Consider the following 21,870-nt stretch of genomic DNA (forward strand, 5'->3'; position numbering starts at 1 on the left):
TTTGGGAACCGTCATGTCAAGAATTACGTCTTCAATGAAGGTAAAAGTCAACTTAAATGGTCATTTATCCCTTTCATTCATCAATTATGTGTGTTTATATGCATTTTGATTTTTTTTCTGCATGCAAAACTATAATTGTAAAACTATAAAATCATAGTTTGTGTTAGCATTTTCGGCTTTCTGGAACGGTTTAACTGGATTTACATTATTTTTTATAGGAAAAATGGATCAGGTTACCGTCTGTTACGGTTATAGTCGACCCTTCTTGAACGAATGAATGACTCGTTTCCACTGTATAAGCATGGATGACTTAAGCAGGTTCCACTGTCTTGGCTCTCATTCAAATCCTACAGCTTTTTGCCCCCAAAGGCCTCCTGTACCCAAGGACGTCTTCCTAATACAAAAATATAGACATACTATATAACTATATGAACAATGTAACAATTTAAACAATACAAAAAAAGAGATAGATATTTGTGAAAATAAACAGAGAAGAGGACTGACAAATATTAATCTCATCACATTAGTAGATACTTATCCTAACATTGGTATCAGTACTATGGCTATTGGATCGATCCACCCACCACTAGAACTCTGCCACAGGCTTAATGTAATATCAGACGTGTGTGATGCAATGCTTGATCAGGGCTCCTCACTGGACCTAAAATGCGTTCCTGTGACTGAAACATCTACCAGCATACAGAGCATGCAAAAAGCAGAATATACGCAAGAAGTTAATAACATGTGTATTTGTGAAGTGGAATTATTCCTATATGAACACTTATCAGGTTGTGTTAAACCTTTAATCCTACAGGGTGTGACCACATGCACACTACATGCAGAACATTGGAGTACACGTGCCAGCCGGTTATCCAATAGGTACAACGACAGCTTGGCCATGTGAACGGCCTTTTTCCTTATTCTGATTGGTCCGTTTGACAACCAATGAGAAAAATTCTTGGCAGCTGGCGCACAGTCAGCCAATGACAAAATAGCAACTGGAGGCTGTGGCCACAGATTTGGGCTGACCTGGGTGTAGTCGTGTACTCTATTTATTGTACATATATTATCATTATAAGGCCTGCTAGAATTATTAAAAAAAACATCTTTATCTCAACATCATGGTGTTTTAATCCCCAGTGAGGCTTAATAGAATTTAGATCGGAGTTCTCTACACTTTTGTTGTTGTCTTCATCAACTACAAATCGGCTCAAATATGTGTTCGAATGGTTGATTAAATACAAATCACTATTTTACACGGCAACCTAATTTGTACATTACAAAATGTGCATCTAGCTCCGCCACGCCTCCATATTTGGCTAACTTCCTGGTCTGCCCGTGGTTGCTACGGGAAGTGACGTAGTTGACAACCAGCTTTCACGACGAAGGGGGAAAATAGCCTTACGATAAAGGGGAGTTCAAAGAGTACTGGTTAGGGTTTAAATCCATCTCAATCCTCTGGTTTCTGCCTTAAAATGAGCCGCCAAATTTAGAGAACATTAACTACGTTTTTTACACTATCGATTGATACCAAAATCACAGGTATCCGTTCTTCGGACAAAGAAAAAGGGGATGGTGAATTTTGGACTGTACAGAAGAATCCGATTCCGGGGAGAGAAGAATTGAGAATCTTTTCGGGGTTGTCAACCACTTAAGGACGGTGCCGAGACAAAGGAAAGGACTACACTTAAATAAACGTTGAAAAGAAATTAAAGATTAACTCCGTATAACGTTAACCAGCAGCAGAATGGAGCTACGAGTGGGGAACCGATACAGACTCGGCAGAAAAATAGGAAGTGGATCGTTCGGCGACATCTATTTAGGTAAGTTTAAAAAAAATGTATGTGGGAAAAAATCAATTTTCTATGTGTATATATGTACTTACGGCATGTATTCATTTGTGGATTTGAGGAAATGTGATAAAGCTACCAGGCTAGCTTGTTTGATCAGATTATTTTACAAAAATGAAAAGGGAAGGGTAATTAAGCAGACTTGTGTGTTGTGTTCACTTAAAAGCGTCACCCAAAAGTTACATTTGTTTGTCGCTCCAAGGTTGACGTTTTTAGTGGAGACACAGTTGGTCGTCGTTACACAATACAACCCCCAATGTAGCCAGTCGCCGCCGACAAGGCCACAGGCTCGTCTTTCTCAATTATGTGCTGCTGGAAATGATACCAGTTGGGTTTGTTGCTTTTGTGTTTCCAAGGATGCGTCGATTACATGTGCAAGTTGTTGTAAACTAGGATCGGTTTGCATCCACGTAATTGTCCTCATATCTCTAATACGATATAAGTATTAAATAGCTGACATCTTCATTGAGCCCTTCGACAATACATTTTTTGTGACTATGAAGCAGGTGTGTCCAAACTGCCGACCAGGAGCCGTCTGTGGCTCTCGGTTGTTGTTTTAAAAAAGCAAAAACTGAAAAATCAGCAGTGGTTTTACATGAATAAAGTAAAAATATGAAGAGGGAAAAAGTTGCAATCGAACGAGAAAAGGTCAGAATTTTACAATGTTGTAATACGAGGAAAAAGTGACATCATTTTAGTAGTATAAAGTTGAAAGAAAAACCTTTTTTTTTAAGTCGCAATATTCTAAAAACAAAACGAGTAAAGTTGTCATTTTTGGAAAATAAGATTGCGGGAAAAGTTATAACGTTCCAAGAATAAAGTCAAAATATTGTGGGAATAAACTGTGTGAGAAGAAAATGTACAAGAAGAGAGTTGAAATAGTTGGGATAAAGACCAACAGAAGCAGAAATGGGAAGAATATTTTACGAGAGTAAAGTTGTATTGTGAAAAGAAAAGTCGCAATTTTACAAGAATAAATTTTGAAATAATTGATGTTACTTAAGCAATTTTTTTAGATATTAAAGATAAAATATTTTTAGGTTTTACTATTATGAGAAACAAAACAAAAGTGGAAGTTATTTCATGGGAATAAAAGTCAAAATATTATTGTAATAAAGGTGAAAGTTGAAACAAAAGAGCAAAAACTGAAGTTCATACTAGTATTACGCAGTTTCACCTACAGTATATCACAAAGCTGAGATGCATTGAAATAGTCAGTATATAACTTGGCTACATGTTGCTTTACAAACAAAGTGGCGCTTGCATCCTTTCATTTGTCACTTTGGCCCTCTGTGGAAAAAGTTTGGACACCCCTGAGTTTTTATTATCATTCCCAGTCTTTCAACAGATATATTTGGTTTGCCTCTGATACGAACGTAGAATACGTTTGTCATGATTAGTAGATGATCTGAGCATTGTTTGCGAAGTGATCAGGCATGTTAAAGCAACGGCTGAGCAGCAATTTCCATGAGTCGAATGTTTTTGTTTCCTCGTCCTCTTGATCCGTTGTTGGGTGGAGATGACAATATGGCAGTGCACCAGTGATTAACCTGTTGTAGGCTTGTGTGCAGATGTCAGGGTTGAATTGATTACTCAGCATCCAACCCTTCATTAGGTCTGCACTACTTGAGTTTATGTGGTTATGGGCTGGGTGCTAGGCCCCTGTGAAGACCGGCGGTTCGGTTAATACCTAGTTTTTAAGGTCACGGTTTGGTTCACTTTTGGGACGATAAGGGAACAAAATGCAAAACATAAGTGATTAGCAAGTGCAGCATTAATAGTTCCAGCTTGTAGCCCCCGCCCCCCATCTCTACGGAAAATTAGCGGCTTACTGCTTTCGTCTTATCCACTTGTCTTTGTCCGCTTTTGTATTCCACCTGGAAGGCCACGCCGTTCCAAGACAGGAGACCTTAACGACGGAAGAGGGTTTTTAAGCTCTGGCTTCTCCTTGGCAATATCGGTAGCCACGATTCCCGCTAGCCGAAGGCAGGGCTGCATTGTGGTTGTTTCCCCGAGTAGACTCATGACGCCAAAAACACTTCCCATTCCTCATTTCGTGTGGACAAAGGGTGTTCAAACTTCTTCCAGCGAGGATATGTGATTATAGGTGAAAAAGTGTATTATTAGTATGAACTTGGCTTTTTCCTCTCAGATATTTTAACTTTCTTCACAAATAATCTTTGTAAATTTTCTAATATTCTGCCTTTATGAGGGCGGCAGCGGCTCAGGAGGTAGAGCAGATCGTCCAGAATCGTTGGCAGTTTGATCCTCGCTCCTTCGACCCAGTTGCTGTCGTTGTGTCCCTGGGCAAGACACCTTACCCACCTTGCCTTCAGTGCTGCCCACACTGGTGTATGAATGTGAATGAATGTTTGGTGGTGGTCGGAGAGGCCGTAGGTGTGAATTCGCTGACACGTTTTTGTCAGACTACCACAGGGCAGCTGTGGATACAGGTGTAGATTACCACCACCAGTGTGTGACTGAGGAGTGAATGAATAATGGGTTCACTTCATTGTAAAGCGCATAAAATCTAATCCACAATTTTTCCCCCAAAATTACAACTTTAGTTTTGTTTCTCATAATATTCTGACTTTTTAAAATAAATTCTTTTCCTCAATATTTCAACTTTATGCTAGTAAAATGACATCATTTTTTATCATAATATTATGAGTTTGTTCTCATAAAATTCCGACTTTTTTTCCTCATTGGAATGTTTTTTTCTGTTAATATTTTGACGTTATTCTTGTCAAATTACAGCTGTTTTATTCATTTCTGTTTTTTTACTTTTAATTTTCCAACTATTTCAGCTTCTTTTTGTAATTATTCGTATAACATTTTGACTTTATTTTCGTAACATTATAACGTTTTCTGCAACCTAATTTTACAAAACGTACAACTTTGTTGTTAATAAACGTTTTTCTTCAATATTTAAACTTCATGCTATGCTGCTTTATGCTACTGAAATGACGGTTTTCCCTATTAATATGACAGCATTATTCTCGTAAAATTAAAGCTTTTCTAGTTACATTACAACTTTTTCCTTATTTTTGTACAATTACTGCTCATTTTTCCATTTTTGCTGTTGCTTTTTGTTGCTTTTTTTTTTTTTTAGCTTTCTTGTTAAATTATATTTTTAGATTGTGGCAAAGGGCAAAAACCAAGCCGGGCTGCACTTTGGACACACCCTGGTGTGTACCATGTGTGAAATTTTTTTCTAGCTAGTTATAAAAGTCAGTCACGTGTAAACAGCTTCAGCTAAATTCCATAAAAATGTGTTGATCCTCCTGCTTTTATGTGCAAATGGTGGTGGGTGGGAAAACATATTTAAATTCACCATGTATGCCAATATTTGTCTATTTCTAGGTACAGACATTTCTGTTGGAGAAGAGGTTGCTATTAAGTTGGAATGCGTGAAGACCAAGCACCCCCAGCTCCACATCGAGAGCAAGATCTACAAGATGATGCAAGGCGGAGGTGACATATTAGCCTGCACGCTGAAATGTTCACTTTCTCTCACCTCTTTTCTTCCTCCCCAACTGTTTTTATGGCTCTAGGTTGTTGATTCACCACCGCAAAAAAAAAAGAAAGCTCTAAAATATTTTGTACCAAACATATGTTTCATTAGTCATTGCGATCAGAAGGTAGCAAGTTTCAGACCCGCTATCTACAAAAAATATGAAACTTGATGCCAGTCCAGTCACCAAATATCTGCTCTGGACACACGGGCATGTTGCTTGACACAGTTGAACATGTGTGTGAGATACATACAACGTCACTTCAACCAAAATGTTGTGGATCTTTCACGATAGCAAATTTTGCTGTAGGAAATTGTCGTACAAATTATTGCAGATAAACGATAATATTGTCCATATTATTTTGAGACAAGTTTTTCATTCATGTAATGATAATATATGGCATAATAATGCGAGTACATTGTATCCAAAGCAATAAACTTGAAATTACTCGAGTATTTAACATTGTAATTGGAATGTCGAGCTTTTAATAAAACAAACATAATAAAATAAACAAAAAAAGACCAAAACACCCCAAAGAAAATGACATTATTTTTTCCTCATATTACCAGCTCTTATAATTGCAACTTTTTGACTTTATTCTCATAAAATTAGTTGGTTTTTTTTTAACAATTTTAACATTTTTCTTCTTCCCTCGTGTAATTATGACTTTATTCCCATGACATTTTAATCTAATTCCCATAATATAACTTTTCCCCATTGTACAAAATAGCTGGCAACATTTGCTGCCGCACACACTTTTTAATTTTTAAATTAAAGCAAATATTTCTTTGAATAAACATCCTTCCAGTATCAGGCACACATACGTCTACTAATGAATATATTTCAAGTTTAAAAGTGTCTTTCCAACTCTGCCATGCCACAGGCAGTACATTTAGTTTATTTGTGCTTAAATGACATAAAAGCTGCAAAGAACAGGAAAAACTGGTGTCTTCTCAGATGAAAAGTAAACAGCAGCACAACATAGACATTTCTGAGGTCGTAAAACACATTGGTTGTCAGAATTGTTGCCCCCACACACTGCAGGGTATCATTTTCTGCTGATGGCCAATATGATGGATGTTGTAGCGGTCTTTTTTACCAACTCCTGCGGTTTGCTTTCAGCTGTCGCTCTCATTTTGCAGGGCGTGCCTCGATTGCGTCGTCAACAAGCATTATCGCGATGTAATTTAAAATGTCTATCATAGGCCAAATGTGTATAATCTCCATTGCACATAATTTCTGTCTCCCATTACTATTCTGTATGACTTTATCTATTTTCTTCTGCTTGTAGTTGGAATTCCAACAATAAAGTGGTGTGGCGCAGAAGGTGACTACAATGTAATGGTGATGGAACTGCTGGGACCCAGCCTGGAGGATCTCTTCAACTTTTGCTCCCGCAAGTTTAGCCTCAAGACGGTCCTTCTGCTTGCTGATCAAATGGTGAGATGGCTGACTGACTTCCCCATACCGTTTTTCTCCTTTTACCCCTTAAGCTGTCCTAGGCACGGGCCGGTTACCGGTTTCAAGGTATACCACGGTATGAAAGTCACAATTTCAAAACCACAAAAATTTTGCGTCATACCGCTTGTACGATACAAGAGAAAGTGGAGGTCCAGTGCGGCCACTATGTGGAAATACTTTGTCAAGTCCTGTGTTATTCCTCGCAGTCTAAACTGGGCTTCAATGTGTACGTATATATTACTCACATATTATTCATTACTCATGTCGAGGGTCACCAAATGTGGAGATGTGATTGAGAAGGATACAGGAGTGGAGGATAAGTGGTATCAAGTGTTTATTCTTCACTGAACAACAACCACCACTTAATGTCTCAGTTACTAACAACAGTCACATGACCCTGAAACGGAAGTTTGTGGAAAAGTGTGACCTGCCGCTATGAAATAATAATGGGCAACATGATAGCATTCATTTGCATTTTGTTTTTTTACTAAGAAAATATATATTGTGTTGTTGCTTGAGATGCAGGATTAGCCACAGTAGACTGCATTGAAAACTGCATTTTTAAAATTGGTTTATTTAGAAAGAATTCATTTATTCTTTTCTATGTTTTAAATACATATGTTTCACATTCATCGTGTCACATTACATGGTTAAAAAATGACATTTTTTCTCATTTCAATGAATACACTAAGTCCCCGACCAACGAACACAATTGGTTCCAGACGACCGTTCTTAAGTCGAATTGTTTTTAAGTAGGGGAAAAGGTAATATTACAATGATATAGGTACTACATGTACGTGTATACATATACAGTATATGCGTATGTATGTAAATATGAGTTTGGATGCAGTAGTAATATTAAATGAGGATAATTAATGAAAAAAACAATTATAAAAAATGATATAATAATACGTAATGATAAATGTTATTTACCTTTGAAGAGGAGTGGTCGAGCATACGTTGTTGTGGTGGAAAAGGAGGAGGATTTATTGAAAAAGGACAAATCGTCGTCGTTAGACTCTTCTAAAAGAGGTAGTGTTCTGTGGGTAGTGTAGAATTAAGCAGGCCTATTAACTCTTCATAACTTTAATCACAAGCTGTGCCGGATTGCATGTACAGCTACAATTTAACTTTTCTTCACGTCTCCTCCCCCTTGTCTTCATCGCCTGTTGGTCCCATTAGCAGTGTCACAGTGCCCTCTACTGGTCAAGCATGTGAAATATGGACTTATAAGGCAAAACACATGAAAATATAGACCAGTCGGCTTGTGTTCGTATCTCCGAATGTTCGCAAGTCAGATGTTCGTAAGTTGGGGACTCAGTGTATATTTCAAAATAACGTATTTTATAGCCATAATTATAATTACCGTGAAACCGTCAAATTGTGATATTGTCATACCGTCAGAATCTCATACTGGCCCATGCCTACTCCCTCCTTAGTCTTAACTCGGAAAGACATTAATAGTGGTCTGTAGGTCAGCAGTGTGGTGTTTGGATTCATAGTTCACACTGTGAACATTTTAATTGATTGACTAACAAGTTAGTTCATACAGATCCTGACGCATACACAACTGTAGCAATAAAAAATTGCTAAAAAAAAAAAAATTGTACTAAATTTGCTTAAATTACTTTGCCTTCAGAACTATTAGACTACACGGTAGAACCACTCCAGTCACTTCCCTCAAGCCAAGAAGACTAATTGCAAAAAATAAAAATACATACAGGCCTTGTCCACATGAGAACGTTTTGGGGATTTTAAATTTATTTTTGGTGGGTTGAAAAAAAGTAGTGTAACAAGAAAATACTGGGAGAATGTCGACTGCGGTGAGTCATGACAGTCGAAATATTCATACATGATGGCTTGTCGTCAAAGCTCACTTCTGGTCACGAGGCGGCGGTGGGTCGGTGACGTAATCATTCTCGTATTGCCTGTCTACACGGCAACGACAAATCCGCTTTTTGAGATTTTCCACACTCTGGAAGCCGTTTTCATAAAATACCATTTCAAGTCACCCAGAATGCCGTTCCCGTGTGGATGGGAGGCTGAAATGATAAAATGCTTTGGCTCAAAAACCCCTTAGAAACTCAATCCGACCCTTCCGTGGCCCGTGCCTTTATGAAGTTTAATGGGACTTGGATATGTACTTTTTGCATACAACTGATAACCAACCAACATACAGCTATCAAAACATAACCAAAGTCAAAATTACATAGGGGCCTATGAAATCCCTTATATTTATTTTATTTTCAAAATTCTGCTTTTTTTCTGTTTTTAGTTTTGTAAATTACCTTGTCACTGTCATTAATCCGTTCCAGACGGTCCGACTCAAACCAAAACTGACTCTAACCAAAGCAAATTCCGGTCCAGACACCCAAAAATGTTAACACAAAGCACATTTATAGACTATAATTACTGTTTTACATGCAGAAAATAATGCCCCCCCCCCCCCCCCCCCCCACACACACACACACACAAAACCATCAATTAACAAAATAACACAAGATAAATGCAGATACATTCTTCTGCAACCACAATATGCAAAAAACTTTCTAGAACCAATAAACATGCACATTGCCATTTTAATATAGAAAATAGTAAAAAAAAAAAAAAAAAAAACAACAACAACCGCTGCCGGCAGTGACGTCATGGAGGATACGTGTGCTATGTTACGAACATGCTACGGCAAGTTGAACGCTTACGTTTTGTTGTTGGAACCAGAAATGAGTGTGTTATGGATGTCAAATGAGACAAGCAGAAACAGAGTGTCACCCTCGATGTGCCGCCAGGTTGATAGACTGTTACACGGGAACCAGACGTGTATACAGTACGTGTGTGTGTGTGTGTGTGTGCGCACTGCAGCCGATGACGACGCCACCTCTGAGACATACCTCATAAAATGACGACTGTCTTCTCTTTAAGCCGTCAAATTCGGAGGTCTTGCACCCTTGTCTTGTGTGACCCATGTGTTTTGTTATGTCGTGTATCTCTCTCTAGTGCAGAAAATTGGATATAAACAAATGCTGTTGCTCTAAAATGGCGCCCACAGCCCACAATGCATCGTGCAATCACATGCAAGCATCACAACATTTTGTCTTCGCTACGTGATCCAAGACGGCGGCATAAGCAAACCGGACAGTATTTTGGATGCTAAATAAGCGGGCGAACACATGGCTTTTAACAAACATTTTGGCTGTTAACCGAAAAATGCACTAACTGGGGCGTATGTTAACTGAGGTACTACTGTATTTCAGAAACGGGATGTTGCTTGGCTGACTTTTCTAATCGGACCTCAGCCTCTGCACACAAAAAATCCTGAAACTGCTCTTATTTTGAAAGCCTGAAGTGTGTTTGATGTGTTGAGAATGTCCACTGACTGTTAGGACAAGAATAAACACGTGCCTCTGATCCTTATTTCACTCAGAACTTTCACAACGTCAGCAGTCATGGTAAAACGGTCGCTTACATTAACAAGCGGTAAAACACACTCTGAAACACTCATACAGCCGGGGTTGCACATGCACAGCCGTGCTAACATTCTCTGCTAAACCAAGCTAACCCGCTAGCTTCCATTCAAGCTCCGTAAGAGAGGAGTTTCTAAGGTTTTGGGTTTTTTGGAAGCTTTTGCCGATGTTTCGTCTCGACATGTTTAGTTTGGGAGGGCCTGGGCTAATGTTTGATGAAATACTTCCCCACACAAACGTTCCTTCTCCTCACCATGACAGCATTTCATTCACATTGTCAGTTTCCGCAAGATTCCACGTTTAACAGTTGATTACCTTCATTATTCCGTGATTCTGTTAATGCGGAAATCTTAGGGCCCCCTACATATAAGAACTAATAAAAAAAATTAGAATGGATTACTTGATGACAGCCAATATGAATACAGAGCTAACATTTCAATTTCAATGGCACTAATTGAAATAACTGAGGGAATTACCAATGCAGAAAGTGCGCAGTCGCAGTATTTATGGATATAACAAAAGCATTTGATACAATAATAAAGTCACAGAGGAAGTGACTATACAAAAGTTTCATTTTGATTAAATACAGATTGTCCATGAACCCAAGAAAAACTAAAATAATGTTGTTTGGCAATAGCAAAAAGAACATTTATGCGCAAGTACAAAGAGACGGCATATAGATTGACACAGTGAGTGAAAACACACGTCTGGGTCAAAAATCACTTTTAACTGTCGTGTTCTGTGGTGTTACCATATCTAACTCACTGTGTGGAGATATGGGGACATACCTGCAAAAGTACACTGCACTCACTAACTGTACTACAAAAAAAGGTCAGTTAGGATAATCCATAATGCCGCTTCAAGAGAACATAGAAACCCTTTATTCCTAAAATCACAGTTATTAAAATATGCTGATTTGGTAAACCTTCAAACAGCTAAAATAATGCATAAAGCAAACAATAATAACCTGCTACCCAAATACATATAGCATTCTTGTCATCAAGACAGAAGAAATATGACCTCAAGGAAAAATTCAACTTAAAACACTTGCATGTGGAGAACAACACATTTGGAATTTGGAATTGTAATATGTGATGTATTTCAATGTAACCTATGGAATAAATTACACCATTACCATAGCTTGCCAAGGTAATTAGCACATGCTGCTTTTATTCTGTTAGTTGAAACGATGGATGACACAATGTTCATGTCAACGAACCACCTTGTTTCCACTCAATTCATACCAACATGGCTGCAGAAAAGATTTTTCACAACAGCCATTCGTGCTCACTCTTAATGTGAGTGTGCATCCCAAATCCAAAGCATTCTTCTGTGCACCCTGCTCAGACACGTTCTGGGGGAAATGAATCTGTCAGTGATTGTGCAATCTCCCTAATAAAAGCATGTACCACTGCGAAAAAAACAAACTGCATTATGAAATATTGGTTTTCATTGTTACTCCAGTGTACTGCTAAAAGATCAAACCAAAGACAACAAAATGACTGCAAGTCAGCAAAATCCCCCCTTTGTCAGAAATGATCAAATGACCTATGAAAGTCCTTTTAAATTACACATTTTTAATGCTTAGTTTTTAACCTTGTGTTTCAAAATGGCTGTAAAACTACTCGGTGATCTTCCAGACCTGCTGTATTCTGTGATAATCCAGTCAGCACATTCATTGCTTGCTCTTCCTTTCTTGCAATACAAGCGGTGTAAAAAGCAGGAAAAGCAAGCAATTGTTTTGGCCTGCACTGGCTGATTTTAACAATATGTTGGCATACAGTAACACTTTTCTCTCTTTCCTCCACTGCAGATCAGTCGCATTGAATACATTCACTCCAAGAACTTCATCCACAGAGATGTGAAGCCAGATAACTTTCTGATGGGTCTCGGCAAAAAGGGAAACTTGGTCTACATTATTGACTTTGGCCTGGCTAAAAAATATCGTGACGCCCGCACTCACCAGCACATCCCCTACCGCGAGAACAAGAACCTGACGGGCACCGCCCGATACGCCTCAATCAACACCCATCTGGGGATTGGTAAGAACGCACACCAACACAGATGGAAGAGGCCTGTCATGATGTAAACATGCTTGTACTTGTTTGAAGATGAATTGCAAGTTAAACACTTTTTTTTGTATCTTCTACAGAGCAGTCAAGGCGTGACGACCTCGAGTCCTTGGGCTATGTTCTTATGTATTTTAATTTGGGCTCCCTGCCTTGGCAAGGCCTCAAGGCTGCCACCAAGAGGCAAAAGTATGAACGCATTAGTGAGAAGAAAATGTCCACCCCTATTGAGGTTCTATGCAAGGGTTACCCATGTGAGTCAACGTCTTGTAGACCTTTTTGAAATGTTTTTTTTTTTTTTATTCAGTCATGAACTCCCAACTGACAGTACTTTTTGCTACTCTGTCACAGCTGAATTTGCAACCTACTTGAATTTTTGCCGTTCGCTGCGGTTTGATGACAAGCCAGACTACTCGTACCTACGCCAGCTATTCCGGAACCTCTTTCACAGACAGGGATTCTCTTATGACTATGTGTTTGACTGGAACATGCTCAAGTTTGTGAGTATTAGGTGTTAAGAGTATTACCTGCTTCTGGTTAGTCTGATTTGTTCCAAAAAAAAGCTAGTCCACATATACAGTATGTACTGTAATGTAATGTAACATGAATTCATGATTTTGATGTTAAATAACATGTCAAAGTATCAGCATTGGTACAAATGGCGGCAGGTCAGAGCCTCCTTGTGATGTTTTTTGATTTTCCTAAACAGGGTGCCAACCGTGCAGCAGAAGAGGCAGAGAGAGAGCGCCGAGACCGGGAGGACAGGCTGAGACATGGCAGGAACCCAGGAGCCAGGGGTGTGCCTGCTGCCTCAGGTCGACCACGTGGGGCCCAAGATGGAGCCCCACCGACACCACTCACACCCACCTCGCATACAGGTAAGGAAAAGCCAGCAGGCACTTGCATCTCACACATCACACTCGCGTTTCTGTTTTGTTGTGTTTTTTTGTTTTTGCACGTAAAGTAACTCCACACAGATAATATGACCAGAGAAATGTAAAAAAAAACCAGACCGATGATAAAACGGCAAGGCTTTGTCGTACTTCCAAGGAAGCAGCAGCCACGATCAGCTTTGTGATATACAAAATCACTAAAACATTCAGACAGCCATACATTGCTGAACATACACATTTTGTTTACACTTACTCTAGCCTGTTACATCTCATCAAAACAATGATTTTTTCATCTATAAAAGTATAATTTAGTTCAGCCTGTTGATCTGGCCCACCACAATATTTTCTGGTTGTCATTTGGCACCTTTGGGAAAACTTAATTGGCCAGGCCTGGATTAAATGCATCTGCACATTCGTAGGATTAGGCAATGACAATTGTAGATGTCATGTGAATAATAATCCTAGTTTAGTACACTGGTAGTCATGTTTTATTTGTTAAAACAGGTGAGAGTTGTATTTGGAACGTTGATGATTTGTGTGTTAGCGTAACGATTATACATTCAGTTTTTGAATGAAGGAACTCTTGCGAGTCGGAAAATGTGGGTGCAGCCAGGGCTGAACGATCTGTCTTTTTTTAAAATCAAATCGCAGTTTCGGATGACTCGATTTTTTTAAATTTTGTATTTATTTATTTATTTTTTTTTAATTTTATTTGTTTATTTATTTATTTATTTTTTCAGCACTCCTGACTGCCTCAGGATGTGTTGTCTAGTGCTGCGAGCCTGCAATGGTACACCTTTTAGTCAACACTGCGTTTTACTGTTGATTGTGTGTTTTAGTTGTGGTCTCCCGCATTTAGCACTAAACATACAGTCATGGGCTGTGTTGCCAAAAGTCCAGCAACTTCACCGGCACCGTTGCAGCACAGATGGCACTGACGTTAGCTGCCTTGTTAGTATTGAGCGGTACTAGCACAGTTGTAGTTGGCCCTGGCCCTAGGTGCAGCATGATACTGTACCCGTGTTGTTCTTTTTTTCTTTTATTGGGTTGCGGCACATTCTAAAAATGTAATTTAACAAAAAAACATCACAAATGGATAAATGAGAAGTAATTTTACAAGTATAAAGTCAAAATATTGAGAAAAAGTTGTAATCTAACAAGAAAAAGGCATAAGTGTATGAGAATAATGTAATATTATGAGGAAAAATAACATCGCTTTAGTAACAAAGTTGAAATATTGAAGAAAAATATATATTTTTAAAGAGTAAAATGAGAAACCAAACAAAACCAAAGTTTAGTACAACCAAAGTTGCAATTTTTGGAAAATTTGGTTAGGGAAACAACAGTCAGCGTTCATTTTAATAAGCTTTTTTATCTACAGTATATCACAAAGATGAGATGCAGTTTTTTCTTTAAATATATGTGTAACTTTTTAGCACATCTACATGTTTGCAAAATATCAGTGCCCCTTTCATTTTTCAGTGTATGACCCTCGGAAAAATTTAGGACGCCCCTGCTTTCAACAGTGAAAATTTAATATCAGACTCGTATTATTTTCCATTTGTAAGCATTTTCAGTACAAAGGTGGCTGCTTTCAAAGAGAACGTAAACGGGCAATGAAACATGACAGTACAAGGTGCAGGCTTTCACTTCTAACTTATGGCAATCGCAATCTACGACGGCGTATTCGGGCCTCATTGGAGGAAGAAAGAAAAAAATCTGAGATTTTGAGAATAAAGTCGTAAATTTACGAGAATAAAGTCGGAATATTTACGTGTCAGAGGGAAAATAGAGCATAGCTCTTCAGGAAGGAAGGGAACTTTCCTCTTGCTTCAGGCAAGCTTTTATTTACAACGTTGGCAGTAAAACAGAGAAGTCTTGCACAAGCTAATTAGCATGTCTAGCCCTTCTTACTTCCGCCTTCCTTGTGCCACCCTCTCCACATGCCCAAGGCCAAAGGTCACACACAGCGTTTCCCCCTCTTCTCATAGCTGTCTCAGGCAATGCCTGTAACATAACGTTACAAGTTTTTTCTGGTAAATTTACGACTTTATTCTCGAAATCTCAGATTATTTAATACTCGGTCGTAATAGGCATTGCTTGAGACAGCTATGAAAAGGGGGGTTAATATGTCTTTTTTTCTCGTAAATGTACGATTTTATTCTCGTAAAGTTATGACTTCCTCGTAAATTTAGGACTTTTTTCTTCTAAATGTACAACTTTATTGTTGGTGTACGACTTTGTTGTCGTAAACATACTTTATTTTTTGTAAATGCGCAACTTGGCCCTAATGCTCCGTCGTAGCAATCACATTACTTAAATGACGCCCTTTATGTTTGTGAGTGGGCATGTGTTCCTTGTGTTTTGACCGTTGAGCAGTATTTGAGTCCTATTTATTTCTATTATGTAATGTGGCAGTTATCATCAAGAAGTTAAGGACTGATTTCGCGCAGCATTTTATACTGAAGTCATACCCTTTTCTGTTCTCCAGCTTCCCCCCGTCAAGCGTCTGGCATGGAGCGTGAGCGAAAAGTCAGCATGCGACTGCACCGCGGTGCCCCTGTTAATGTTTCATCTTCAGACCTTACTGGACGGCAAGACACCTCACGCATGTCCACCTCACAGGTACAAGACGCATACAGTACTCTACACTTGCTGCTAGAAGTGAAAAGGATTTGTTTGAGAACTAACCATAAATGCCTACAACAGATGCCTGCTCGCTGTGGTTAGTGGCATGGATTGTTGCTTTCTGCGCTGTAAAGCACATTGGATGACCACCAGAGGGGACATCTGAAAGAACAGGGAAATAGTCCGAAGGATAAAACATTGTTTGTTGCCGTAATAGAGTTACACGTTGATCGTCATCTCCAGGGTTATGTCAGACATCATAGTAGAAAAGCTTAGTATTTGACACCCATAAAGTGACAAACTAGACGTTGTGCAGCACGTCAGCACTTATATTGAAGTGCAACTCTTGAGCCTGTTTGCACAAGAAGCACGGTTGGTACACGACAAGGTTTCTGACTTGACATATTGGGCCTTGTCTCTCCCTTCCCCCAACCTCAGAATAGCATTCCCTACGAACATCACGCCAAGTAGAGGCTCGCCATGTCCTTGTGTGACGGCGGCAACACTGGGTGAGTCGCACCCCCCCTCCCATCCAAACCACCATGAATGCATTGATCCATCTTCCAGTTCTACCAGGACTGCCTCAGAATAATACTTCTGGTTCCATTTGTTGTTTTTTTTTTTTTTTACCTTTAGCCTAACGTCTTCTATTCATTTTAGACAAAGTGAGAGGAGAAAATCAGCAGTTGGTTCATATGAGCTAGTATGCAGTTACAGCTGGTATCAGACGCTGACCCGAGAGCCTGGACTCCAGTGTCAAAGAGAGGGATATTGAGTGGGAGGTTGCAGTCCTGAGAACTGGTCTGGATAATGCATCACAGTGTGTACCCTAGTCCAAGAATGTACTTCCCCAATTGCCTACTCAGACACAAAAGAATGCCCTTTTCAAACAGCTTTTTGTCCTTGTGGCTTGTTGCTTGCAGCGTTGGTTTCATGTAGGGCTGCACGATTTTGGGGGGTTGAATGTGACTGGCGTTCATCACCTTTATCTGGGACTATTTTATTTTCATGTTTGTGTGCGTGCGTGAGATTTCGTTCAAATGCCAGCACATGGCCCTGAACATGGAGCTGTTTTGCATATTTAAAATACATTTAGACTTATAGTGTGAGCTCAGCTGCCACCCTGATTCTAAATGTATTTAAAAAATGTACAATAGTTCCGTGTTCAATGCCATGTCTGTAGGTTTCCTAGGAATCACACTGCTTTTGCTTTTAAGGCTGGGTCAGATCAAATTAAAAAATAAATGTAAAAAAAAAAGGCTGGGTCAGACTTCATATTGTCTTCTGTTTGTTTGGCCGTTCTCCGTGTGAGGTCGAAGAAGGACATTTGATGGGGGGATTTTTTTCATAGAAATTAATAGAAAGACTAGAAAATAATCTGCAAGTCAATCATGGCACACTCGCTCTCCTGACAGGTAATATCAATGATGCACGACATATGAATTAATTAAAGCGATTGCTCCTTCTGCAGTTGAAATGATAGCTCACGCTGGCTCATGCCAACGATGAGTGCAGTGTTGAGTTTTTGAATAAAATGACAGCGCTTATAAGTAAGGGTGTCCCGATCCGATATTTATATCGGGCCAATGTCTGCAAAAAAAAAAGCATCGGATTACATCGGCCTGCATCTCAAATCTCGGACACAAGCAGTCGATTGCAGACTCCTCCCCAGCCCGTCTATCTAGCAGCAACCGACTAGAGCCCATGTGATCACATGCTAACAAAGTATCAAGGAGCAGGAGCGATGTCAGTAAAATGGCTTTGCAGCTGAGTAAAAAACTTGCCATGCACCAGTTTCCTCGTGGTGGCACAGAAATGGGGAAGGTTAATACGACTGACCTCATTGCGAATATGAAGCGGCATCACACGGGAAACACACACAGGATGGCAAAAAGTCAAAAGTTGTATCGGGACGCCCCTGCGTGTTAGTGCACATCAGGATTGTATTTTTTTTGCATTTGAAAAAGGAGAAGCGGCATAGAAAATGAATGGATGGATGGATGGTGCAGCCCTAGTTTGATGCCACAAACATCGACAGGCCCACAGCTCACTGGCCCAATAGGAACTCCTACACCTTTACCCACCCCTTCAGTGTGGATTGGTGCAGTCCTTTTATTTTGTGTATTTTTTTTGTACCTACAGAGTTTTGCCTCCCTGCATCTCCACTGTAAATTTCCACGCCTTAACACTTGAAGCTACTTGTTTTGCATCTCTGCTTGGTGCTTCCTCATGGCTGTGGCTGAAAGCACCGTCATCCAGTCGTTCGGACATGGAGTGCTCAATGTTTCAGAGGGGACAGGGTTTCAAAAAGTATGTGAACCAAAATGAAAAAGCTCAATAGCTTTCCTAGACCGTGTTGAGAAATGACTGGATGGCTGCAAACATTCCTCCTGGCTGTGATTGAATTCTTCTTGTATTGTGTGAAAATGTTTTGGGGTTTTGTTATTGTTGTACGAAAACACATGCACAATTAATCATTTGGTGTTTACTGAACTTGGCTCTTATGAGATTTGTCATTTCTGACAAGACTTTATGCATGACGGGCTTTTTAAACTGGCAACGTTTGGCCAACTTCGCAATTCAGCAACTTGATGGGCATTTGATTCCAGAGGTTTTCCCGTATAGTGAATATATTTGGCAAAATACCTCTGACTATGTCAATAATAGCCACATTTAGCATACAGCTATCATAACAGAGCTCATACATAACGTTGTGGCAAGTATAGAGGCTGTACAGGCTGTGTCTCTATTGGCACACTTCAATACTTAACATAGTATGTATTAGTATGGTGAGTGTGCAGTGATGGACACTTACCGCCCTCAATAGTCGCCAGTGAAGATGAGGAGGATGTAAATATAGGTGGTCTTCTGTTAATGTTTTGGGTTATGATGTTTCCTGGTTACGACACACTCCCTTATATTACCTAAAAACATTCAAAACAAGCAGTTAAAAAATCCGAGACTCGCGCGCATGGCGGAAGAATCCGAGGTTGCATGTAGCTACACTGAGGAAGGACGCGCCCCTGCTCAAGGCAGACTCCCCCTGTGGCGGTGCGCAAAAGAAAAGGAAAGCCGCCACCATGCGAGAGAAACCAGATATTGCGAAATGCTCAAAGTGGCTGCATCCGCAGTCCAAGCCACGACTGTAATAAAAATGATAAAGATGGTATCCTTGAACATGTGAAAGGATCTGCTCCTATGAAATTGACCTTTTGTATTGATGACTGTATATTTATTATACGTCCATGTGTTCTGCGTACGATGTGAGTGACTTAATCAATTTAAGTACAGTGAAACCGTACAGTTAGCAGGTTTTTTTGTGCTCAAAGATTTATGCCACAATTTGACCTGTACACTGCATAGGTCCATCTATATATATATATATATATATTTTTTTTTTATTAGAAAACGTCCTTCCTTGTTCGCATCCAATTAGAACAAAATGGCAACCGAACCCGGAAGTCACATCGTCCGTCTATGTCAGGCGGTTGACTCTCTTTGACTCTCAAAAGACGAATGAAAGGGATAATAGAACATTGAAGACGTGACTCAACGACACCAAGTGGCAGCAAGACCAACACGGACACCATCTTCCTGTTTTGTCACAAGTTATGTCTTGAATTCAGTAGTGTTTCTCGCCTCTCTTTGTCAAAAATGCCTGCACTTTTAACTTTGTCTCCATTTTGAGATCACACTGTTGAATTCAAGAAATAACTCATAGCAAAACAAGAAGGTGGTTGTGGTTGAGCTCGCTGCCGCATCGTGTCTTCAGGGACAGTCACGTCAAGAATCACGTCTTCAATGAAGGTGAAAGTAACGTCAAATGTTCATTCCTCCCTTTCATTCATCATTTTATATGCATTGTTTTCTGCATGTCAAACTATAAACACGTGTTTTGTGGCTCCATTTACATAATGTGACCTTCATATTGAACAAAGTACATCGACATTATTGTTCTGAACATTGTTACGCCGAAGAACTACATTACAGGCGTAGTGACACCTCGCCACACCACACCCGCTAGCTACTACTAGCCGGCAAGCGACTAGCTTCACCACACACTCACCCGCAGCGCTCCGGTAGTTCCGGTAATATTTTAAAACGGCCAAAATAGTGTAAGTATTACATGTAATCATGAATGTACCTGTTACCACATGGATATAAAACCATAAAACCTTGTTGGAGGTGTTTTAATAGCGGGCTTTGTAGGCCAAATTGGTGTGTCCCGTTACGTGCAGTAATTACCTGCCTCTTTTTATCTGTTTTTACAACTTTAGAACACACAGAAAAGAGAGACGTGTTCATGGGCCAAATTCCGAAAAAAGGGCGGTTTTCCGGAAACATTTTTATTGACGGTTACCCAGGTTAACTAGTCGTAGTGAACCGAGGACCATCTGTATCGTGATGGTCATTTCCGGCATGTGCGCAACGAGGGCTCTACACTGACCCAGCACTGATGGAAGTCTTCCATTTGAGACGCAGCCCAAGCATTTGTCATAAAAGATAGCTCGCTTGTTGACTCTCCCTCTTCCTGTTTCCTCCTAGATGGTGTCAAGCGTACTGGCCGCTGGTCTCCATCCCCTCGCTCCCCGATGAGCCGGTATCATGCAGCCCCACAGTCCAAGCCTCGCCCACTGAGACACAATCAGACACTAAATAGTACCACCGCTACTCTCCAATCACTCGTGCAACAGCTAACACGGGACGCCAGCTAACTGGAAGTACTTTGTTACTGACTGCCGTCAGTACGGTCACCTCACCACAGTCGTGTACACACACACACACACACACACACACTTTTTTTGTTTGTTTGTTGCTGTCTCGGTCTGAGCGTAGGAGCTCAGGTTTTCTGTCCACTTTTTTCAGGAGATATGCGGACAAGTCCCGCCTTTTTGTAATCACGTCTGAGCAAGACGATGATTGTGGCAACATGGCGCCGTGTCAGTGACACTGATCAAGCACATCCAGCCTCTGGGTTCTTCTGCCACGGCAGAGATTCAACCGCTTGGCCCGACATTTCTACTGTTCTGTCACGCTTGTCAATAATGAAAGTACCAAACATGTTTGGTATTTGCCCACACAGGAGGCTTATATACTCACCTAGGTAGTTTCTGGTTCCCAGCCAGGTGTTGAGTGGGTCGTGCTCCCTTCTAGTGTACTTACACTGCACTTTTTCAAGGGTGCAAGAGCTTCATTTTGACACTTTTGACCAGATTTCTATTCACTGTGTACAGGTTTAAAACAAAAACAAAACGAAAAAAAGAAGAAAAAAAACATTTTGCTCTGTCTTATTGTTTTGAAGCTGTGAAATACTTGCAATATAGATGTGTAAATATATTTTGTGTTGTTGATTTACTTTCATAGTTAGGGCTGAGTCGAAGCGTTGATTTAGGAGGCCGGCTGCAGCGAGGTTCGGCAGCCATGCAGGAAGTGTAGTGTCTACTCGTCAGTGTGTCCCACTCCCCAACCCCCCCGTTTTTTCTTTTTCACACACTTTGCTGTCAGGGGTACTCTTGTCAGTAAAAGGTCAACAGATTCCCTCTTCAATGATTCATTGTTTCGTCAATCCTTCTAACTTTCTAAGGGGGTAAAGTTGATTTTGACCTTTTTGCATTGTTTGATCAGGGGTGAATAAAAGTGATGCCCTCTTGTCATTCTTCCTGCTGCTCACTCTGTCTAGTTTTTTTTTTTCTTCTTCTTTTTGGAGTTTGACGCTTCTTGGGTCAGCCAGTTGATGCACGTACGTAAGTAACAGGGCCAGCAGCATTTACGTTATCACGTTTATATTTGCCACTGTATTTGTGTACTTAGCTTGTAAATAAATTAACTCCTTGTATCTGTTTGTGTGTCTTGACTGCATTAGTCTTGAAATGACAGTCCACGCCAACGCTACTGGGATTTTTATACATTTTTTGTTGGGTTGAAATAGTTGCAGCCAGACAAACGCAATCTGTTGTGCACATGTGAAGAAGGCGTCTACATCCGGTCGGCCT

At 40.0% G+C, this 21,870-nt stretch overlaps 1 protein-coding gene across 3 annotated transcripts; it reads left to right on the plus strand.

Annotated features, from left to right (window-relative positions):
• Positions 1-1,348: 1,348 nt before the first annotated feature.
• On the plus strand, positions 1,349-21,364 carry csnk1db (casein kinase 1, delta b). 3 transcript variants are annotated; one of them, XM_054754237.1, is made up of 10 exons: positions 1,349-1,823; positions 5,214-5,324; positions 6,657-6,805; positions 12,101-12,329; positions 12,440-12,610; positions 12,708-12,856; positions 13,066-13,234; positions 15,741-15,874; positions 16,321-16,386; positions 20,423-21,364. In XM_054754237.1, exons 1-9 carry the CDS (start codon positions 1,748-1,750, stop codon positions 16,369-16,371), a joined length of 1,239 nt encoding a protein of 412 aa, XP_054610212.1. In that variant the 5' UTR covers positions 1,349-1,747; the 3' UTR covers positions 16,372-16,386; positions 20,423-21,364. The 3 variants fall into 3 exon arrangements, with proteins under 3 accessions (XP_054610212.1, XP_054610222.1, XP_054610204.1); XM_054754247.1 differs by having other exon boundaries at positions 1,350-1,823; positions 16,316-16,386; XM_054754229.1 differs by lacking the exon at positions 16,321-16,386 and having other exon boundaries at positions 1,350-1,823.
• The last annotated feature ends 506 nt before the right edge of the window (positions 21,365-21,870 follow it).

This window comes from Dunckerocampus dactyliophorus, chromosome 2 (genome assembly GCF_027744805.1).
Source record: "Dunckerocampus dactyliophorus isolate RoL2022-P2 chromosome 2, RoL_Ddac_1.1, whole genome shotgun sequence".
In the NCBI taxonomy this organism is placed as follows: Eukaryota; Metazoa; Chordata; class Actinopteri; order Syngnathiformes; family Syngnathidae; genus Dunckerocampus; species Dunckerocampus dactyliophorus.

Bases quoted from the DNA above. Each gene is read 5' to 3' on its own strand.
- csnk1db (XM_054754237.1), top strand. From the start codon at position 1,748: ATGGAGCTACGAGTGGGGAACCGATACAGACTCGGCAGAAAAATAGGA. The intron at 5,325-6,656 runs GTGACATATTAG...TTCTGCTTGTAG, and splicing joins CAAGATGATGCAAGGCGGAG to TTGGAATTCCAACAATAAAG. The intron at 12,330-12,439 runs GTAAGAACGCAC...TATCTTCTACAG, and splicing joins CAACACCCATCTGGGGATTG to AGCAGTCAAGGCGTGACGAC.